The sequence below is a fragment of the Melospiza georgiana genome, chromosome 24, assembly GCF_028018845.1.
Source record: "Melospiza georgiana isolate bMelGeo1 chromosome 24, bMelGeo1.pri, whole genome shotgun sequence".
Lineage (NCBI taxonomy): Eukaryota > Metazoa > Chordata > Aves > Passeriformes > Passerellidae > Melospiza > Melospiza georgiana.
In genome coordinates, this window is record NC_080453.1 from 7,894,819 (window position 1) to 7,915,566 (window position 20,748).

General features: G+C 50.5%; 2 protein-coding genes across 3 annotated transcripts; one reads left to right on the forward strand and one right to left on the reverse strand.

Annotated features, from left to right (window-relative positions):
- Positions 1–357: 357 nt before the first annotated feature.
- BSDC1 (BSD domain containing 1) lies at positions 358–12,092 on the reverse strand. Its single transcript, XM_058040287.1, has 11 exons — positions 12,046–12,092; positions 11,246–11,306; positions 10,610–10,726; positions 8,984–9,151; positions 8,849–8,903; positions 7,671–7,786; positions 6,859–6,927; positions 6,640–6,721; positions 5,332–5,853; positions 3,608–3,711; positions 358–2,441 (listed from the first exon to the last, which is right to left on the reverse strand). The coding sequence occupies exons 1-11, from the start codon at positions 12,054–12,056 to the stop codon at positions 2,409–2,411; spliced, it is 1,338 nt and encodes a 445-aa protein (XP_057896270.1). The 5' UTR covers positions 12,057–12,092; the 3' UTR covers positions 358–2,408.
- A 74-nt stretch (positions 12,093–12,166) lies between these two features.
- On the forward strand, positions 12,167–20,591 carry ZBTB8B (zinc finger and BTB domain containing 8B). 2 transcript variants are annotated; one of them, XM_058040290.1, is made up of 4 exons: positions 12,167–12,220; positions 13,483–14,352; positions 16,843–17,021; positions 19,752–20,591. In XM_058040290.1, exons 2-4 carry the CDS (start codon positions 13,485–13,487, stop codon positions 20,061–20,063), a joined length of 1,359 nt encoding a protein of 452 aa, XP_057896273.1. In that variant the 5' UTR covers positions 12,167–12,220; positions 13,483–13,484; the 3' UTR covers positions 20,064–20,591. The 2 variants fall into 2 exon arrangements, with proteins under 2 accessions (XP_057896273.1, XP_057896272.1); XM_058040289.1 differs by lacking the exon at positions 19,752–20,591 and adding an exon at positions 19,339–19,695.
- The last annotated feature ends 157 nt before the right edge of the window (positions 20,592–20,748 follow it).

Below are 20,748 nucleotides of genomic sequence, written 5' to 3' on the forward strand. Positions count from 1 at the left end.
TTTTATGGGGTCACTCAGAGCCCTGAAAAGTAGGGACAGAATTTGAGGACTGGCTGGTTTTATGGGGTCACTCAGAGCCCCGAAAATTGGGGGGCAGAGTTTGAGGACTGGCTTGTTTTATGGGGCCACTCAGAGTTCTGAAAAGTAGGGACAGAATTTGAGGACTGGCTGGTTTTATGGGGTTACTCAGAGCCCTGAAAAGTAAAGGACAGAGTTTGAAGACCGGGTGGATTTATGGGGTCACTCAGATCCTGAGGAGCCTGGGGCAGTGGGGATTTCTTTCCCTCTCCTGAGGGAAATGGGAGGAAAGGAAAATTTGTGTCATCCTCACCCCGGAGGAAATGAGAACACGGCAGAGACTCTGAGAACTCCTTTAATCGCTGTTAACTGCAAGTCTGTAAAAGGTTTGGAGAAAGTCTTTGTTACAAAACTACCAGCAGCTGTTAGAATTGTTCCTGGTTTGTCACCCCAGCTAGAAAAGGCTCAGGGAGATGTGGAATAGTTCAAGAACAGAGAGAATATTGCACAACCAACCCCACGGTTAATTCCACTAAAAGAAGGAAAGAAAGTGACACAGATGCTGCAGCCTCGAGCTCTGCTGTGGGACCAGCTGGGGATGTCCCCATTGATGTCCCCTGTGTCCCCTGCCCTCCACAATCCCAGCCAGGACAAGGAGAGGCTCTGCTGGACCCAGGGCTGTGGCAGGACAGGGATGCTCCCACCTAAAGAAGGAAAAGCCAACCCCAAAACCCCAACTCTTCCAAGTGCACCTTGTTTGGTGCTGTCCAAAGGCAGCAGGAAACCCCCAGGACAAAGGCAGAAAGTGTCACCCCAGCACCCCAAAGGCCAGGGAGGGCTCTGTCCCCTTGGGGTAACTGTGCAGGAGCAACATCTCCTCTTGTGACATGAAACTGCCCCAAAAAGGAGCTATGGGGCTGAAGGAGTGAAGCAAACAGTGCCAGGGGTTGAGTGAAGGAACCCAAAGCTCGTGGTGGCTGCAGGGCTGGCACGGGTGGGACAGGGCTCAGATGGGGACACACAACAGGGACACCCCAGTTTGGGAGCCTCTGTCCCCCCAGACTGGCCAGGCTGAGATTGAGGTGGTCTTTGGGCCAGGCTGGACCTTTGCAAGGGCTGAAGTGGCCACCAACACTGGGGTTCTTTCCCCAACTGACCCAAATTACTGCCAGCCCAAACCAGTGCCACCAACACTGGGGTTCTGTCCCAAACTGACCCAAATTACTGCCAGCCCAAACCAGTGCCACCAACACTGGGGTTCTGTCCTCATCTGACCCAAACCAGTGCCACCAACATGAGAGGTTCTGTCCCCATCTGACCCAAACCAGTGCCACCAACACTGGGGTTCTGTCCCCAGCTGACCCAAACCAGTGCCACCAACACTGAAGTTCTATCCCCAGCTGACCCAAACGAGTGCCACCATCACAGAGGTTCTGTCCCCATCTGACCCAAACCAGTGCCACCAACACTGGGGTTCTGTCCCCAGCTGACCCAAACCAGTGCCACCAACACTGGGGTTCTGTCCCCAGCTGACCCAAACCAGTGCCACCAACATTGGGGTTCTGTCCCCAGCTGACCCAAACCAGTGCCAACACTGGGGTTCTGTCCCAAACTGACCCAAACCAGTGCCACCAACACAGAGGTTCTGTCCCCACCTGATCCAAAGCACTGCCAGCCCAGCAGCAAGAGCGAGCCACGAGGATTCTCCTTGGAGAATTTAACTAGAAAGACACAAAACCCAGAGCAGGAAGGTGCTGCAGCTGCAAAGGGGGGGAGAGCAGCAGGCCTTGGCTCTTGGAGGAACTGCTGGAAATGGGAATTTCCATGAGAAAAAGCTTCCAAGACAAAAAGCCAGGCAGAAGCTGAGGGTTTGGCAGGGGTTTGGCTCCTTCCAGGGTCAAAGCCACGAGCCAAGTGCTTTTTGTGCAGCACCTGCAGCCCTCAGGCCCTCCCTGGGTGGGAATTGCAGAGCAGTGAGCAGAGCAGGCACAGCCACGTCCAGGAGCCTCTCAGGTGAGGGTTCCACGTGCACACACGAGCAGGGAGGGAGCCAGCTGGCAGCCTGGCAGCACCCAGCACACCTGGCAGGGCTCTGAGTGCCCAGCTGGCCCCAGGACCCCTCACTCTGCCTCCTCAGGGTCACTTTTGGCTTGGCCAGTCTCTAGGACCTGTGGAGAAGTCGGGCTCCTGTGTGCCAGTGACCTCCTGCTTCCTCCTCCTGGAGCTGCAGGGGTCACCTGAGTTGCCCCCAGGTTTCTGCAGGAATGGGAACTCCTCCAGGCTGGGGGTGCAGCCCCAGCACAGTCACACACAAAGGAACAGCTGGTCCAAGTCTGAGTTCACACTGGATGGTGGAAATGAGCCTGTGACACACACTGCAAGCAGCTGCTTTATTCCCAGTCTTCCCACTCTTCATCTTCCAGCTGCAAACAAGAGGAAATCCATTTCTGAGCTGCTTTCAACTGTCTGTGTCTGTAAATCAACAGATTTCCCCCTGGGAAAGCTGCACACTCACCCCACCAGACCCTCTCTGCACCCCGAGTGTCACCACGGTATTTTCTGAAAAATCCTCTTTGCCCAGGAGTTTCTCCTGGGAGGCTGAGACGCCTCAGAGAGGAATGAAAACAATAATTATCGGATTGCTGCTCCTGTGTTTTGCTGCTTTGGAATGTGGCTTGGACATTGTTTACCAACAGGTGAATGTTTGATTGGTTCCATGTGAATTGTTTTTAATTAATGACCAATCAGTATCAGCTGTGTCAGACTCTGAGTCAGTCACAGGATTTTATTATTCATTCTTGTGAAACCTTCTGATTTATCCTTTCTCTTTCTTTAGTATAGTTTTAGTGTAGCATTCATAATAATAAATATAATTAGTATAATATAATCAATATAATAAAAATAATATAATATAATATAATATAATATAATATAATATAATATAATATAATATAATATAATATAATATAATATAAATAATATAAATAATATAATATAATATAATAGATACAATAAATATAATATAATAAATATATTACATTATATAATATAATATATATTATATAATATCATATCATATTATATTATATTATATTATATTATATTATATTATATTATATTATATTATATTATATTATATTATATTAATTATATTATATTAGTAAAAGAAATATAATAAATAAAAATTAAAATAAATAAGCATTGATATAATATAATGTATATAATAAATACAATATATATCATAAATATAATATAGTATAGTATAGTGAAATATAGTGTAATACAATGTAAAATAATGTAATATAATGTAAAATATGATATGATATGATATGATATGATATGATATGATATGATATGATATGATATAATATAATATAATATAATATAATATAATATAATATAATATAATATAATATAATATAATATAATATAATATAATATAATATAATATAATATAATATAATATATCAGCCTGCTGAGAACTTGGTTGTCAGATTCTCATCTCTCACCTCGTCCTGGGCACCCTCACAAACCCCACACCCTGAGGGGCTGCTGATGCTTTGGGGGCAGTTTTTGTGCCCTGACTCACCTCCCCAGACATTTCCACCCTGGACAGTGCCAGCTGCACCTCCTCCTCCGTCATGTCCAGATCAAAGTCCTTTTCCCAGTCCTCGCTGATATCCGTGCTGGAGCCTGCAAGCACAAATGTCCCCACTGAGCCACCAGAGCTGGCCCCAAAGCCTGGAATTCCCAGGGCTCAGAGCCACCACATTGCCAGGAACACAGATGGGAGGGGATCCTGCTCCCCTCACAGCCAGGGCTGGTGCACAGCCAGGGGGAGAGGTGGATGCTGAAAGAATTTCTCCTCTGGCCTGGGAGAACAGGGACGTGTCAGGTTCCAGCCACACAGAAAATGACAGGAGGGACTCTGATGTGGGGACTGTCATTGTGCCAGCAGGGATGACAGGCAGAGGGGAGCAATCAGCACATCCCCTCCACAGAGCACAGCCTCTCCTGGCAGCCAGGGACCAAAGGGCTGTTCTGCTCTGTCACAGACATATTTTATGGAAAATCCTTTCCTTGGGATTTTTCCTCCTGAGAAGCTGAGAGGCCTCAGGAACAAAATGTAAACAATGGTTATCTGCTGGTGTGGAATGCAACAGGTGTATCTGGGATTGGCCCATGTTAATTGTTTCTAATTAATGGCCAATCACAGTCAGCTGGCTCAGACTCTCTGAGCCACAAACCTTTGTTATCATTCCTTCTTTTTCTATCCTTAGCCAGCCTCCTGATTAAATCATTTATTTTGTTCTTTTCGTATAGTTTTGGAGAAAGTCATTGTTACAAAACTACTAGCTGTTAGAATTGTTAATATAATATATATAATAATAATATATAATATATATAATATATATATAATATATTTAATTATATATATTATATATATTATAATGATATATAAAATATATATTATAGATAACATATATAATATATAATATATAAAATAATATATAATATATAACAATATATAATACATATCAAATATATATAATTATATATTAATACATAATAATAAATCTTTTTCCTATATAATCTATTTATATATTACATATAATATTATATATTAATTAATATATTAATATATGTTATGTATTATTCACGATATAGTATATGTAATAATATATCATGAGTACTATATAATAATATAATATAATATAATATAATATAATATAATATAATATAATATAATATAATATAATATAATATAATATAATATAATATAATATAATATAATATAATATAATGTTATATTATGTTATATTATATTACATTATATATTACAGTATATATAATATTATCTATAATAATGTATATTGTATATTGATTAATTATATTAATATATACAATTATATATAATATATATTTCACATATATTATATAAAATAATATATTAATATATTGTATATTATTATATATTGTATATTATAATAATTATAAATTATATAATAATATATCATTAATAATATATAATATATAATATATATTAATATATTATATATCTTAAACATTATAAATATAATATAATCCATAAATATAAAATATTATATATATAATATATATAATAAAACAATAATTCAAGCCTTCTAAAACATGGAGTCAGATCCTCATCTGTTCCCTCAGACCCCTGTGAACACTCACACACTCACACCCAGCAGATCACTGATTTATTTCCCTTTCCTTTCCTCTCCCCCAGCAGCACAAACCCCGAGCTGTCCCCGGGATCCCTCCCAGCTTTCCCAGCCCCACACGAACCTTTCTTGCCGTTGTTGGAGGGGGTGGATTTGCCGCTGTCCGAGTTGAGCTCGAAGACTCTCAGGTCCGTGGGTCCCTCCTCCCTCAGAGTCTCTGTCCTGCCCTGCCCTCTGCTCTCCATCTCTCTGGGCTCTGCTCCAGCTGCCAGCTCCGAGGATGCTGCTGAAGGCTGGCCAGGTGCACAAGGCTGAGCAGCCTCTGGGGGCTTTGGCAGCGAGCTCTGCTCCTCCAAGGTGGCCTCCACCAGCCTCTGGCGGAGCTCTGGGGCTGCAGCTGCAGTCTGTAGCTGGGTGGCAGGCACAGGGGCAGGGTTTGCAATCTGAGTCACAAGGGATGTGCTGTCGCTGCTCTCCGAGGGGCTCTGCTCCCCTGGCACCTGCTCTGGGGGCAGCACAGCCCAGCTCTGCCCACAGGGAGCCTTGGGGGCAGCAGCCTGGTGTCCCTCTGGGCTGGGTGCTTTCTGTGCTGCTCCTGGAAATGTGATGTTTGCACAAGGCAGGGGGGACATCCCCAAGAACTCCTCTGTAGGGAGGCAGAAGAGAAGTGAGAGATGTTTCAGCAAGGGCAGCAGCAGCTGGGCTGGGAGCTGGATTGCAGAGAATCACAGAATGTCCTGAGCTGGATCTCACAGAACCACAGAATGTCCTGAGCTGGATCTCATAGAATCACAGAATGCCCTGAGCTAGATCTCACAGAATGCCCTGAGCTGGATCTTACAGAATCACAGAATGCCCTAAACTGGATCTCACAGAATCACAGAATGTCCTGAGCTGGATCTCACAGAATGTCCTGAGCTGGATCTCACAGAACCACAGAATGCCCTAAACTGGATTTCACAGAATCACAGAATGCCCTGAGCTGGATTTCACAGAATGTCCTGAGCTGGATCTCACAGAATCACAGAATGCCCTGAGCTGGATCTCACAGAATGCCCTGAGCTGGTTCTCACACAATCACAGAATGCCCTGAGCTGGATTTCACAGAATCACAGAATGCCCTGAGCTGGGAGGGACCCACAGGGATCACCCAGTGCAACCCCTGGCCCTGCACAGACACCCCAAAAATCCCACCCTGGGCATCCCTGAGAGCCTTGTCCTGGAGCTGTGCCAGCTTTGGGGCTGTGCCCATTCCCTGGGGAGCCTGGCACCCTCAGGGGGAAGAACATTTCCTGATTTCCAACCTCAACCACCCTGACACAGCTCCAGAAATTCCCTCAGATCCCACCACTGCTCACAGAGCAGAGATCTCTGTGATTTGTGGCAGTGAGGAGGAGCCACCACCCCGTGAAAGCCCCAAAACCTGTCCCACCTTCATCCTCCTCCCAGCCTGGCTCCTCTTGCTGCATGCTCTGCTCTGCTCGCTGCTTCAGAGCCTCCCTCCGGGCTTCATCCTGCAGGAATGCAACACAGCAGCTGCTCACATGTCCAGTCCCCTTCCTCCCCCAGCCATTCCACCATCACTGACCCCAAGGCTCAGCCCAGACCTGTTTACCCAGGAAAAGCCCCCCAGGGACCCCCCCAGACCCACCTGCTCCAGGCAATGCAGTTTGTAGAAGTAGCGCTGCCAGAACTCCAGGTGGGAAACAGCCACAGGGACCTGGGAAAGGGATCAGGGAAAGGGATGAACCCCTCAGAGGGAGAGCTGTGCCCCTCAGAGGGAGAGCTGTGCCCTCAGAGGGAGAGCTGTGCCCCTCAGAGGGAGAGCTGTGCCCTCAGAGAGAGAGCTGTGCCCCACAGGAGAGCTGTGCCCCTCAGAGAGAGAGCTGTGCCCCTCAGAAGGAGAGCTGTGCCCTCAGAGGGAGAGCTGTGCCCTCAGAGGGAGAGCTGTGCCCCTCAGAGAGAGAGCTGTGCCCCTCAGAGGGAGAGCTGTTCCCTCAGAGAGAGAGCTGTGCCCCTCAGAAGGAGAGCTGTGCCCCTCAGAAGGAGAGCTGTGCCCCTCAGAAGGAGAGCTGTGCCCCTCAGAGGGAGAGCTGTGCCCCTCAGAGGGAGAGCTGTGCCCCTCAGAGAGAGCTGTGCCCCACAGAGAGAGAGCTGTGCCCCTCAGAAGGAGAGCTGTGCCCTCAGAAGGGAAGCTGTGCCCCTGAGGGAGAGCTGTGCCCTCAGAGGGAGAGCTGTGCCCTCAGAGGGAGAGCTGTGCCCCTCAGAGGGAGAGCTGTGCCCCTCAGAGGGAGAGCTGTGCCTCTCAGAGGGAGAGCTGTGCCCCTCTCTCCTCCCAAAGCAGCTCCCATTTTATTCCATCCATAATTTTTCCATAGTTTCCACCCCAGCCACAGGGCACAAACAGCTCAGGGCTTTCCTGCAGCATTGCCCAGGTCAGGAATTGCCATTTTGGGGCCTCACCATTTTGGTGTAGAGTGCCCTGATGGAAGGGCTGGTGGCCAGCAGCTCTGCAATCTCCCCTTTCTTCTCCTCCAGGCTGAACTGGGCCAGCCAGGCCTCGAGCAGCTCAGCAGGGCCTGTGGGGGACAAGAACCCCTCAGTTTGGGGAGGTTTCACTGGGGCACAGGAGGAGGGAGACACAGGGCTCAGAAATGCTCTGCCAGCTCAAGGCCCAATTTAAATTGGGTCAGGAAATTCAGACTAAGCTGGTCCTTGAGCTAAGAGCCAGATCTGCTCTTCTACAGCCACGCCCTGCTGGCCAAAGGTTTCAGGGAACTCCAGCTGGCCCCCAAATCCTCTAAAGAAGCACCCTGGACCCCCTGAACCCCCCCAAGGGCAGCCCCTGAACCCCCCCAAGGGCAGCATCCTGGTCCCCAAACCCCCTTGGGGAGCCCCCTGGATGCCCTAAGGCAGCACCCTGGACCCCCTGAACCCCTCTGGACCCCCTGAACTCCCCAAGAGCAGCACCCTGGACCCTCCCAAACCCCCTAGAGAAGCACCACAGACCCCATGAACCACCAAGGGGAGCACCCTGGACCCCCTGAACCCACCAGGGCAAGCACCCTGGACCTCCTGAACTCCCCAAGGGCAGCACCCTGGACTCCAAACCCCTTTGGGGAACACCCTGGAGCCCCTGAACCCTCCTAGGGCAGCACCCTGGACCCCCTGAACCCCTCTGGACCCCCTGAACTCCCCAAGAGCAGCACCCTGGACCCCCAAACCCCCTTGGGGAGCACCCTGGACCCCCCCAAACCCCCTAGAGCAGCACCATAGACCCCATGAACCACCAAGGGGAGCACCCTGGACCCCCTGAGCCCCCCTAGGGCAGCACCCTGGACCCCAAACCCCTTTGGGGAACACCCTGGAGCCCCTGAACTCCCCTAGGGCAGCACCCTGAACCCCCCTGAACCCCTAAGGGAGACCCCAAACCCCCTTGGGGAGCACCCTGGACACCCTGAACCCCCCTAGGGCAGCCCTTGAACCCCCCTAGGGGAGCCCCTGGCCCCCCCAAGGCAGCATCCTGGACACCCTGAACCCCCCTGGAGCCCCTGAACCCCCCTAGGGGAGCCCCTGACCCCCTCAAGGCAGCATCCTGGAGCCCCTGAACCCCCCTAGGGGAGCCCCTGACCCCCCCATACCATCGGGCTCGTTGCAGTAGGTGGCTGGGTCGGACTGGAGGCTGTAGAGACGAGCCTGGAGGGGACACACAGGGACAGCTGTGAGGGCAGGGACAGCAGCAGGGCCAGGGGACAGGCTCAGGGTGCCACACTGACCTTGGCACTGTCGTAGGGCTCGGTGGTGCCCGAGGGTGTTGCCATCAGGGTGATAACGTCACAGTCTATGGTCTTGTCCGGAGAGGGAGCGAAGGTGTCCGAGATGACCCCCAGGAAGTCAGACAGGCCCTTCCTCACCTTCTCTGTGGCACCCGAGCCCTCTGCCCTCTGCAGGGGAAGAGGCAGCACGGGGTCAGTGACACCCCAGGGCTTCTGGGAATCCTTAAGGAAGCAGGACCTGACCCCTGAGGAAGGGTGAGGTGGGGGACACCTGAGGGGAGCTGAGCTGAGGCTTTGTGGGGGAAGCAGAGTGGATTTGGGGCTTTGTGGGGGATGCACAGTGGGATTGGGGCTTTGTGGGGGATGCACAGAGGGTTTGGGGCTTTGTGGGGGATGCACAGCCAAATTTGGGGCTTTGTGGGGGAAGCAGAGTGGGTTTGGGGCTTTTTGGGGGAAGCAGAGCGGGTTTGGGGCTTTGTGGGGGAAGCACAGCCCAGTTTGGGGCTTTGTGGAGGATGCACAGTGGGTTTGGGGCTTTGTGGGGGAAGCACAGCCCAGTTTGGGGCTTTGTGGGGGATGCACAGAGGGGTTTGGGGCTTTGTGGGGGAAGCAGAGTGGGTTTGGGGCTTTGTGGGGGAAGCACAGCCAAATTTGGGGCTGCTGGTGTGGGGTGGGGCTGTCCCAGTAGCAGCTGGGCAGGGCTGAGGGTCACAGCTCATGTGGAGTCTGTGTCACCTTACAGTGACACTGCCAGTGTTCCCCCTATAGTGACACTGCCTGTGTCACCCCAACAGTGACACTGGCAGTGTCCTCCTACAGTGTCCCCCTGTGTTGACACTGCCACTGTTCCCCTACAGTCACACTGCCTGTGTCCCCCCTACAGTGACACTGCCAATGTCCCCCTACAGTGACACTGACAGTGTCAACTTACAGTGACACTGCTTGTGTCCTCCCACAGTGACACTGCCAGTGTTCCCCTACAGTGGTGTCCCACTACAGTGTCCCACTACAGTGACACCATCCATGTCCCCCTACAGTGACACTGCCAGTGTCCCCCTACATTGTCCCCCTACAGTGACACCGCCCATGTCCCCCCTACAGTGACACTGCCAGTGTCCCCCTACATTGTCCCCCTACAGTGACACTGCCACTGTCCCCCCTACATTGTCCCCCTACAGTGACACTGACAGTGTCCCCCTACATTGTCCCCCTACAGTGACACTGCCACTGTCCCCCCTACATTGTCCCCCTACAGTGACACTGCCAGTGTCCCCCTACATTGTCCCCATACAGTGACACTTCCAGTGTCCCCCTACATTGTCCCCCTACAGTGACACCGCCCATGTCCCCCTACAGTGACACTGCCAGTGTCCCCCTGCTCAGCACAGTGGACAGGGAATCACGAGGGAGTGACAGCCCAAGGGCAATGACTTCAATCTGCAGGAAATGGGGTTGGATGATGGGATATTGGGCAGGAATCCTCCCTGTGAGGGCACTGGGATGGAATCCCCAGAGAAGCCGTGGCTGTGCCATGCCTGGAACGATGCCAGGCGGGGTTTGGAGCAGCCTGGGAGGGTGGCAGGTGTCCCTGCCGTGGCAGGGGTGGCACTGGGTGCCCATACTCACTGCCAGCCTGTCCTTGACCACGCTGGCCGTGGCGGCGATGGTGCAGGCCGTGTCGTGCTGCACCACCTGTGTGAACTCAGCCAGGTCCCTCTTCATGAACTCCAGAGCCTCTGTGGACTGCAAGCACACAGCACATGGGTTCTGCAGGGTTTTGCTCCGCCAGCAAAGCTGGGATTGCTCCCGGCACGTTACAAAAATTCGGGTGGGAGAGTCTGGCCCAGATGAACCCTCACCCCAACCTGGGCAATGCATAAAACCAGAATAACCTGACCAACAACAGCACCTGCTCTGCCCAAAACACATTCCAGGAGGCTCTGAAGCCAAGAGCAGGAAAAACACAGGCTGGTAGAAGCCTGGCTTTAGGTTTTGTGTGTAATTAACACAGGCAGTGCTGTCACAGCAGGAAGTTCCACACCACAGAGCCACGCTGCAAGCACAACCCCCTGCTCAGGGGGGGATCTCCACATCACAGAGCCCAGCATGACCCAGGGTTTGTCTGATCCCCAGCAAATCCATCCCAAACCCGCTTCGGGGGGACCCTCCCGGGATGGGAGGAGCTCCGGGGCCGCCCCGCAGGCCCCGCCCTCCCGCTCCCGAGGCTCCCGGAGGTTCCCGGTGGTTCTCACCGGTTCTCACCTTCTCCTTGACGGCCTGGTAGCTCTGCTGGAGCCAGCTCCGCCACCAGCCGCCATCCTCCCTGCGAGGAACAGGCACGGCGTCAGCACAGCCCATACACAGAGCCCGAGCCCAGAGCCAGACCCCAAACCAGGATCCCACACCGAGCTCCCAAATCCCATATCCTGACCCCAGATTCAGATCCTGGATTTCGATCCCAGACCCAAACCCCAACCCCATACGTGGATCCCAGAGCCCAGATCCCAATCCCAATCCCAGCTTCAGACCCCGATCCCAGATCCCAAACCCAGATTCAGATCCCAATTCCAACCCCAAATTCAGACCCCCAAACCCAAGTTCGGACCACAGCCCCAGATTCCAACCCCAAACCCAGATTCAGATCCCAGATCCCGACTCCAACCCCACATTCAGACCCCAAACCCAGATTCTATCCCCAGACCCCGATCCCGGATCACAACCCCAGACCCAGATCCACACCCCGGCCCCAGATCCACATCCCAACCCCAAATTCCAAGCCCAGATTCCACCACCAGACCCCGAATCTCGACTCCAAACCCAGATTCAGACCCCAACCCCAAATTCCAATCCTCGATTCCAACCCCAGACCCCAACCCCAAGTTCCATCCCCCGATTCCATCCCAGACCCCGGTTCCAGCTCCCACCCCCCAAACCGCAGCCCCGGCCCGGCCCCGCTGCCCGGTCCCGTCTCGCCGCCCCCCTGCCCACGGGGTCCCTGTCCCGTTCCGTTCCTGTCCCGTTCCCGGTCCGGTCCCGCCGCCCCCCGGCCGAGCGCCGCTCACCCCTCCGCCATCTTGGCGGTGTGACGTCACCAATATTTACCGACCCCTCACCCCGCGGGCCCCGCCCCGGAGCCGGGCCCCTCTGACGTCACTTCCCGCCCCGCCCCGGGGGCGCGGCCCGGGTACGGTGGCCGGGCGGGACCGGGAGCGGGACCGGGAGCGGAGCCGGGCGGAGGTGAGTGATGGGCACCGAGCTGCCCGAGGCGGGCGGGACGCCTTCCGGGGCACCCCGGTACCGGGCAGGGCGGTGCTGACAGCAGGGAGGGCTCCCGGTACCGGGCGGGACGTGCCGGGCGATGCCGCCACCGGGAGGTCGGTGCTTGGCGCGGCGGGGGATCCCGGCACCCGGCAGGGTGGCCCTAGGGGATGCCGGTGCTGGGAAGGACGGTCCTTGGTGTCCCGGGACATCCGGTGGGTACCGGGCGGGACGGTCCATGGCGGGGTTCGGGATCCGCGGTACCGGGCAGGATGGTCCTTGGAGCAGTGAGGGATCCCGGTACCGAGCAGGATGGTGATGGCGCGGTGGGCTATCCCGGTACCGTGGCGTTCAAGGGGATGCCGATACCGGGCAGGACGGACCTTGGTGAGATGCGGGACTGCCGGTACCGAGCAGAGCGGAGACGCGGCACCGGGCGGGAAGGGGCGTAGAACCCCCGGTAGCGGGCGGGACGGTCCTTGGCGGTGTCTCTGCCTGTCCCGGTGTCCCCGGAGCGCTGGGAAAGGGTAGCAGTGGCGATGTCCCCCGTGGTCCCGGTGTCCCCTCCGTCCTGGTGTCCCCGCAGGGCTGGGAGGGGGTGGCAGTGGAGGTATCCCCACTGTCCCGGTGTCCCCCTGTCCCGGTGCTGACGCTCTGTCTGTCCCGCTGTCCCTTGTCCCGGTGCTGACTCTCCTCTGTCCCTGCCCAGTCATGGTGGTGCCGATGTCCCTCCTGTCCCGGTGTCCCCCTGTCCCAGTGTCCCCCTGTCCCTGCACTGACCCCTCTCTGTCCCCACAGCCATGGAGGTGCCGATGTCCCCTCATCCTGCTGTCCCTGTCCCTTCACTGACCCCTCTCTGTGCCACTGTCCCCTGTCCCTTCACTGACCCCTCCCTGTCTCCACAGCCATGGAGCTGCCAATGTCCCCCCTGTCCCCCCGTCCTGCTGTCCCCTGTCCCTTCACTGCCCCCTCTCTGTCCCCACAGCCATGGAGGTGCCGATGTCCCCTCATCCTGCTGTCCCTGTCCCTTCACTCACCCCCCTCTGTCCCCACAGCCATGGAGCTGCCAATGTCCCCCCTGTCCCCCCGTCCCACTGTCCCCTGTCCCTTCACTGACCCCTCTCTGTCCCACTGTCCCCTGTCCCTTCACTGACCCCCTCTGTCCCCACAGCCATGGAGGTGCTGATGTCCCCTCATCCTGCTGTCCCTGTCCCTTCACTGACCCCTCTCTGTCCCCACAGCCATGGAGGTCCAGTCCTACTACACCAAGCTGCTGGGGGAGCTGAACGAGCAGCGCAAGCGCGACTTCTTCTGCGACTGCAGCATCATCGTGGAGGGCAGGATCTTCAAAGCCCACAAGAACATCCTGTTCGCCAACAGCGGCTACTTCCGAGCGCTGCTCATCCACTACATCCAGGACAGCGGGCGCCACAGCACGGCCTCGCTGGACATCGTCACCTCCGAGGCTTTCTCCGTCATCCTGGACTTCCTCTACTCGGGCAAGCTGGACCTGTGCGGGGACAACGTCATCGAGGTGATGTCCGCGGCCAGCTACCTGCAGATGACCGACGTGGTCAACTTCTGCAAGAGCTACATCAGGTCCTCGCTGGACATCTGCAGGAAGATGGAGAGGGAGGCCGTGGTGTTCTACCAGGCTGACAGCGGCAGCTCGGCCAGGGAGGGCCCCTCTGCTGGCTCCAAGGGTGCTGTCCCCGTGTCCTCCATGCAGGAGAAGGTTCTGGAATGCCAGAGGGACCCTCCCTGCGGGGAGTGCAGTGGCTGCCACCCGCTGGAGGTGGTGGCCAGGGACCCTCAGAGCAGCGTTTCCCCCGATGGCTGCAGGAGGGTGGAGCCCAAGGTGGAGTTTGAGGCCGAGCCGGCGGCGGCGGCGGCGCTGGAGCCCATGGAAGAGGGGCAGCCCCTGGAGCTGGCCTGCAATAACCTGCACATGAAGCAGTTCCTGGAGGCTCTGCTGCGCAACAGCTCGGCCCCGAGGAAGGAGGACGTGGTGCATCACCTGGTGCGGGGATTTGAGGGTAGGGCTGAGGAGGCTGGAGTGCCCGTGAGCTCCATGGTGGACATTCACAGCGACTGGTATGGTGAGGACACAGGTGAGAGGACTCGGGGCTGCAGGGCAGGAGGCAACAGCTTTGTTGGGCTCCTTTTGTTACTCTTGTCCAAGAATATTTTGCTGAATTTTTGGCACGCTGAAATAAACTCTTGTTGTGCACTTTGAAAGCAGCTCTACTTGTTTGTTTGGTGCAGCCCGTGGCAGGTGAGTATTGCTGACAGCTCTGCAGCTCCCAAGTCACCCCAGACTCCACTTGGAGTGATTATTCTTTCATAAACAAACTCACTGGGATCTCGTTGAATGTTTTTAAAGAGGATTTTTCCCTCCTGATGGTCACAGAGCAATCCAACAGGAGGGATCTGCTGCAGGACCTGCTGTTCCCATCCCATCCCAGCTCCTGCCACTGCTGCTCTGTTTGCAACTTCAGAGGGCAGAAATCAGCTTTATCCAACACTGAGGGAATCCTGTGAGTCCTTTAGGAGCACTGAAAGCTTTGAATTCTGTGGTATGGCATAAAAATGAGGATTTTTTCACTTTCCAGCTGCCCCAGCACCAGCTGGGATATCTCAGAAATATTTCCTGGCAGCACTCTGAGGAAAACCATGCCCATGTGCATTTCTCCTGATGTGGACAATAAAGATTTGGGCATTTTATCTGGTTTTTCATAAGTGCCTTGTCCAAACAGCTCTGTGAGGACAGGAGGTGGCTCTGCCACACTGTGAGTGCCACAGGTGCTGAGGATGTGACAAATGCCACAGGGCTGGCACTGACTGTAGCCAGCAAATTTATTTTCCTGTCATCTGCAGCTCAAGCTGCCTGTGTGACTTTAAAGCCAATAAAACGTGACAAATCCTCTCAAGCAGGGCACTGATAAAATCACAACTGCAGGTTTACTCTCAGAGCAGGGCTGTCACCACTCACGCTGGTGCTTTTTGATGTGTGCCAAGGCAAGAACATCCAACACACAAATTTCACTTCTCTTTTTCCTCTCTCAACATCTCCAGGCTGTTCATGAGTCATTAAAAGGGAAATGCTCCCAGAGTTTGATAGGGAACATCAGGAGTCCTGGCAGTGTAGCAGAAATGTTAGTGAGAGATGGGGTTTGAGTAGGAGTGAGGGAAAAGAAACCAAACCTTCCTTTCCTTCTGTCTCTGTGCTAAAACAGGACCTTGGAGCAGTGAGGAGAGTGGGAGTTTCTCAGCTTTCAGTGCTGCTGCTGCCTCAGCTTCTTCACAAGGCACCAGAAATGAGAAACACAAACTCCTGGTAAAAGAATGGTGCACTCAGGTTAAGAGATGAGATAAATTTCACGTTTTTTCAAGTTTCTACCTCTGTTCCAGTCATCCTTCAGAGCAGAAAGAGGGAAAACTGGCACTGTAGAGCCCTGGAGGCAAGGCAGGACTAAGAACTGGGTTTAAATGAAGCTCTGAATGCCCAGCAGGGATTTGCAATCCCTTGGGAAGCTCCAAGACTCTCACTCACATCATTAATACCAGACACACCTTTTTTGATAGTGGGTTGGATAAACCTTAATGCAAAGGATGCTCTGCAGCCTCACCTGCTTGAGACACAAAACATTTCCCTGAATCAGGGCCTGGAACAGGGAAAATTAATCCTTTGGCACCACATCTCCACTTTTCTGCTGGAAGGGAAGCTGGTGCTGAAAAACTTGGCAATGCCCACCTGTCTGTAAAATGAGATCTTCAAATTTAATTCTGTTCTTGCACCTGACTCCATAAATTGTGTATTACTTGTGGTTTGGCTTTTGGAACAGTAAAATATTGTCAGGAAATATATTGGAGTCCTTCACCTCGTTATTCCCAACAGGAAGGGAGTAGAAACAGAGTCATGTTTTCATATATAAATATGAAAGAACGTGGCCAAAATGTGCTATTTCTGCCTGCAGTTTGTGTTAAAGGTTTTAGGTTTTGATGCTGTTTAATGCTAAGAGTAATATATTTATGGATTTTTATATCTAAATATGAAAGAACATGGCCAGAATACGCTATTCCTGCTTGCAGGTTTGTGTTAAAGGTTTTAGTTTCTGATGCTAATGGTTTAATAATTTTTAAAGAAAGGAATAGCCAAAATTTGCTATTTCTGCCTGCAGGTTTGTGTTAAAGGTTTTAGTTTCTGATGCTAATGGTTTAATAATTTTTAAAGAAAGGAATAGCCAAAATTTGCTATTCCTGCCCGCAGGTTTGTGTTAAAGGTTTTAGTTTCTGATGCTAACAGCTTAATAATTTTAAAAAAAGGAAGTGGCTGAGATGGAGCAGAGACCCCACTTGACTAGAAGCAGATTATTGGTGCTTCCTAAATTAAAATGAATGTTTTGCTGTGTTGAACACCGGACAGGCTGCTTTTCCAGGGCACTGCAGCTGCCTGAATTCTGCAAGGGCACAGCCAAGGAACCCCCAGGCGAGGGAAGATGCAGCTCCCACCCGAGCCTTGCAGCGAGCAGCACCAGGAGCCCTGGCAGCAGCAGGTGGCAGAGGGTGCCCGAGCTCACAGGCTGTGTTCTGTCCCCAAGGTGACGTGCTGGTGGTGCCCATCAAGCTGCACAAGTGCCCGTTCTGCCCCTACACGGCCAAGCAGAAGGGGATCCTGAAGCGACACATCCGCTCGCACACCGGCGAGCGGCCGTACCCCTGCGAGACCTGCGGCAAGCGCTTCACCCGCCAGGAGCACCTGCGCAGCCACGCGCTCAGCGTGAGTCACCCGCGCAGCCCGCTCACCTGCGGGGTCACGGGGGGTCACCGGGGTCACGGGGGGTCATGGGGGGTCACAGGGGGTCACAGGGGTCACAGGGGGTAACGGGCTCTGCTTTTCAGGGTCTTCAGTGGGTGGGTCTGGGGATCGTGTCAGGGGATGGTTGTTGGAATTGCAAGGTGGCCGCAAAGCTGGGAAGTGATTGGCATCTGACTCCAGGGAATGCTGAACACTGGCCTTATTAAAATTATATTATGTGACATCACAGCTACATTAAAGAGAGATACTAGACTAGACTAGACTAGACTAGGCTACACTATAGACTATACCATTCTATTCTATTGTATACTACACTATATACCATACCATACTATACTATGCTATGCTATACTATACTATACTATACTATACTATACTATACTATAACTATACTATAACTATACTATACCATTACTATACTATTACCATACAATACCATACTATAGTATTCTATTACTATTTTACTATACTATACTATACTGTACTGTATACACTACACTACACTATATTATACTATAACTATACTATACTATTACTACACTATTACTACACTATACCATATTATAGCATTCTATTACTATTTTATTACTACACTATACTATACTATACTGTACTACACTATACTACACTACGCTACACTCTATACTATTACTATTACTATTACTATTACTATTACTATTACTATTACTATTACTATACCATACTATAGCATTCTAATACTGTTTTATTACTATACTGTACTACACTACACTATGCTACGCTACACTATATACTATACCATACTATTCTAATCTATACTATGCTAGATACTATTCTATACTATACTATTCTATACTATTCTATACTATTCTATTCTATACCATACTATTACTATACTATTTTATACTATACTGTACTATTCTATACGATGCTACACTATACTACACTGCACTACACTATATACTATACCATTCTATTCTATACTATTCTATGCTACAGTACACTATGCTGTGCTATTTTATATTATTCTATTCTATTCTATACTACAATATATACCATACCATTCTATACTATAGTACACTATGCTATATTATTCTATACTATACTATACTGTACTATACTATACTATACTATACTATACACTATATTATACTATTTTATACTATGCTATTACTATTTTATAGTAATTATATTTTATATACCATAGTAATTATATTTTATATACCATACCATTCTATACTATAGTACACTATGCTATATTATTCTATACTATACTATAGTGTACTGTACTATATTATACTATACTTTACACTATCTTATACTATTTTATACTATGCTATTACTATTTTATACTATACTATTCTGTTCTATACCATACTGTACCATACTATTCTGTTCTATACTATAGTGTAGAATATATACTATATATATACACACACACAATATACTATATATATATAGTATATATTCTATATACTATATATATATAGTATATATAGTATATATTTTATATATATTCTATATACTATATATATAGTATATATAAAAAATTCTGAGATATATATATATATATATTCTGCTCCAAATTATATATACTATATATATATAGTATATAGAATATATATATACACTATACACTATATAAAGTATAGTATACTATTCTAATATGCTACACTATACCATACTACACTATGCCAGATACCATTCTATACTACACTATATCATACTTACTACAGAAAAACTTGTGGCTGTCTGCTGACAGTCAGGACACAGCTCTGAGTGACTGGCCAAGGAAACAAAACAATCCTCAGCAGAATGCAATTACCAAATTCCTTCAGGTAAATAATCTTCCAGCACATTCCACATGTGCACAAACACAGGAGCAGCAAATGAGATAAGAATCGATTGGATTATTCTTTTCTCTGCTTTTCTCTGTTCAGAGGGCATGTGGATACCACAGATGGTGAGCTCTCTGCACAGAGTAGGAGACAAAACAATTCCTGCTCCAGCTGGGGACCAAGGACAAATGATCCAAATCTCAGCCCAAGAGCACAAACAACATGGGCTGAAGAAGGATGGAGCTGTAATTGAATAATTAACTTGAATATGCAAATAGACCAGAACTTATAAAAATGTGAGATCTCATGACCAAGCTCTCTTTTGCTTCCATCCTGGAGCATCCAGGCAGAGCCAGGACTGTGGCTGAGGTACTGCCAGGGTCTGGCTGTTTCCCTGTTGTGGCAATCTCTCCAAAGCCTCAAATTGCCTTTTCCCCCCAAATTTGCTGTTTGCCATGCAGGTCCATCGCTCCAACAAGCCCATCATCTGCAAGGGCTGCAGGAGGACCTTCACCAACAGCCTGTCCCTGGGGCATTTTATTTTCCTAATCTGTTAGGTTAGATTTTGGGAGGGAATTCTGCAGGGTGGTGAAGGTGTGGATTCCCCATTGCTGGAATTGTCCCAAGCCAGGTTGGAGGGGACTTGGAGCAACCTGGAATTGTTGAAGGTGTCCCTGGGCTGGACAAGCTCTAAGTCCCTTCCAACCCAAACCATTCCATGATTGCTACACTTGGGTAGCCCAGATCTTTGTGGGCAGAATAACAACGGCGATTCCACTCCCCTTCAGCTGAAGTGTGGCTGTTTCTCTGTTGTGGCAATCTCTCCAAAGCCTCAAATTGCCTTTTCCCCCCAAATTTGCTGTTTGCCATGCAGGTCCATCGCTCCAACAAGCCCATCATCTGCAAGGGCTGCAGGAGGACCTTCACCAACAGCCTGTCGCAGGGGCTGCGGCGCTTCGGGCTCTGTGACAGCTGCACCTGTGTCACCACCACCCACGAGGACTCCCTGCCCATCAACCTCAGCCTGGTGGAAACGGCCTCAGAAGGGCAGGAAAAAGGAGATGCTGACAATGATTGGCCCATCTATGTGGAGTCTGGGGAGGAAAATGACCCAGCTGAGGATGATGATGGCGACGACAAGCAGGAAATCCACCGCAGTTTGTCAGACAGAGAGACTTTGATGTAGCAGTGAGAGGAGAGGGGGAGCACTCAGAGGTTCCCTGGCAGTGTCTGTGACAGAAAACTGCACATTTGCTCAAGCAGTGACACTGTGCTGGTTTTTATTATTCTTGGTTTTAATTCAATTGTGAGGAGAATTGGATTTTTTGATACTTTTTAAGTTTTCAGTGCTGTGCACCAGAAATCTGTGAAGAATCTTCATCTGGGGCTCACAGAGGTTGGACTTGAGCAGTTTCTCTGCCTGCTGGTTTTGGGTTTGCAGGTGGAACACCTCTGGGTTGTTTTGGGGACAGGTTTTTTCAAATAATGAGTCCTGGTCCTTAATCCCTGATCTGAAAGGGACGCTACCTTTCCTCTGAAGATGACATAAAATGTGGTTTACATCTCTTACCTTGGGACTTTTCCAAGCTAATCTGTGAGCTTCTGTCTTAGGACAGTGTTATCTAAATGATGAACCATAAATGTTTGCTGAGACTGGGTTTGACCTGGAAACCAGGGCAGAAAAACCATAACAAAAAAAAAAACCCAACAAAAATATGCTGCTGCTGAAAGGATAGACAGGAAGAATCCATCTCTTTCACATAATTAATTGCAGTAATTTATAGGTCAAGCTTTTCTTTCTGAATTTTTACTGCATCTTCCTCTCCTGAGAGCTCAGGCCGTAGATCTTCAGCTGTGTCTTTAATGTCACC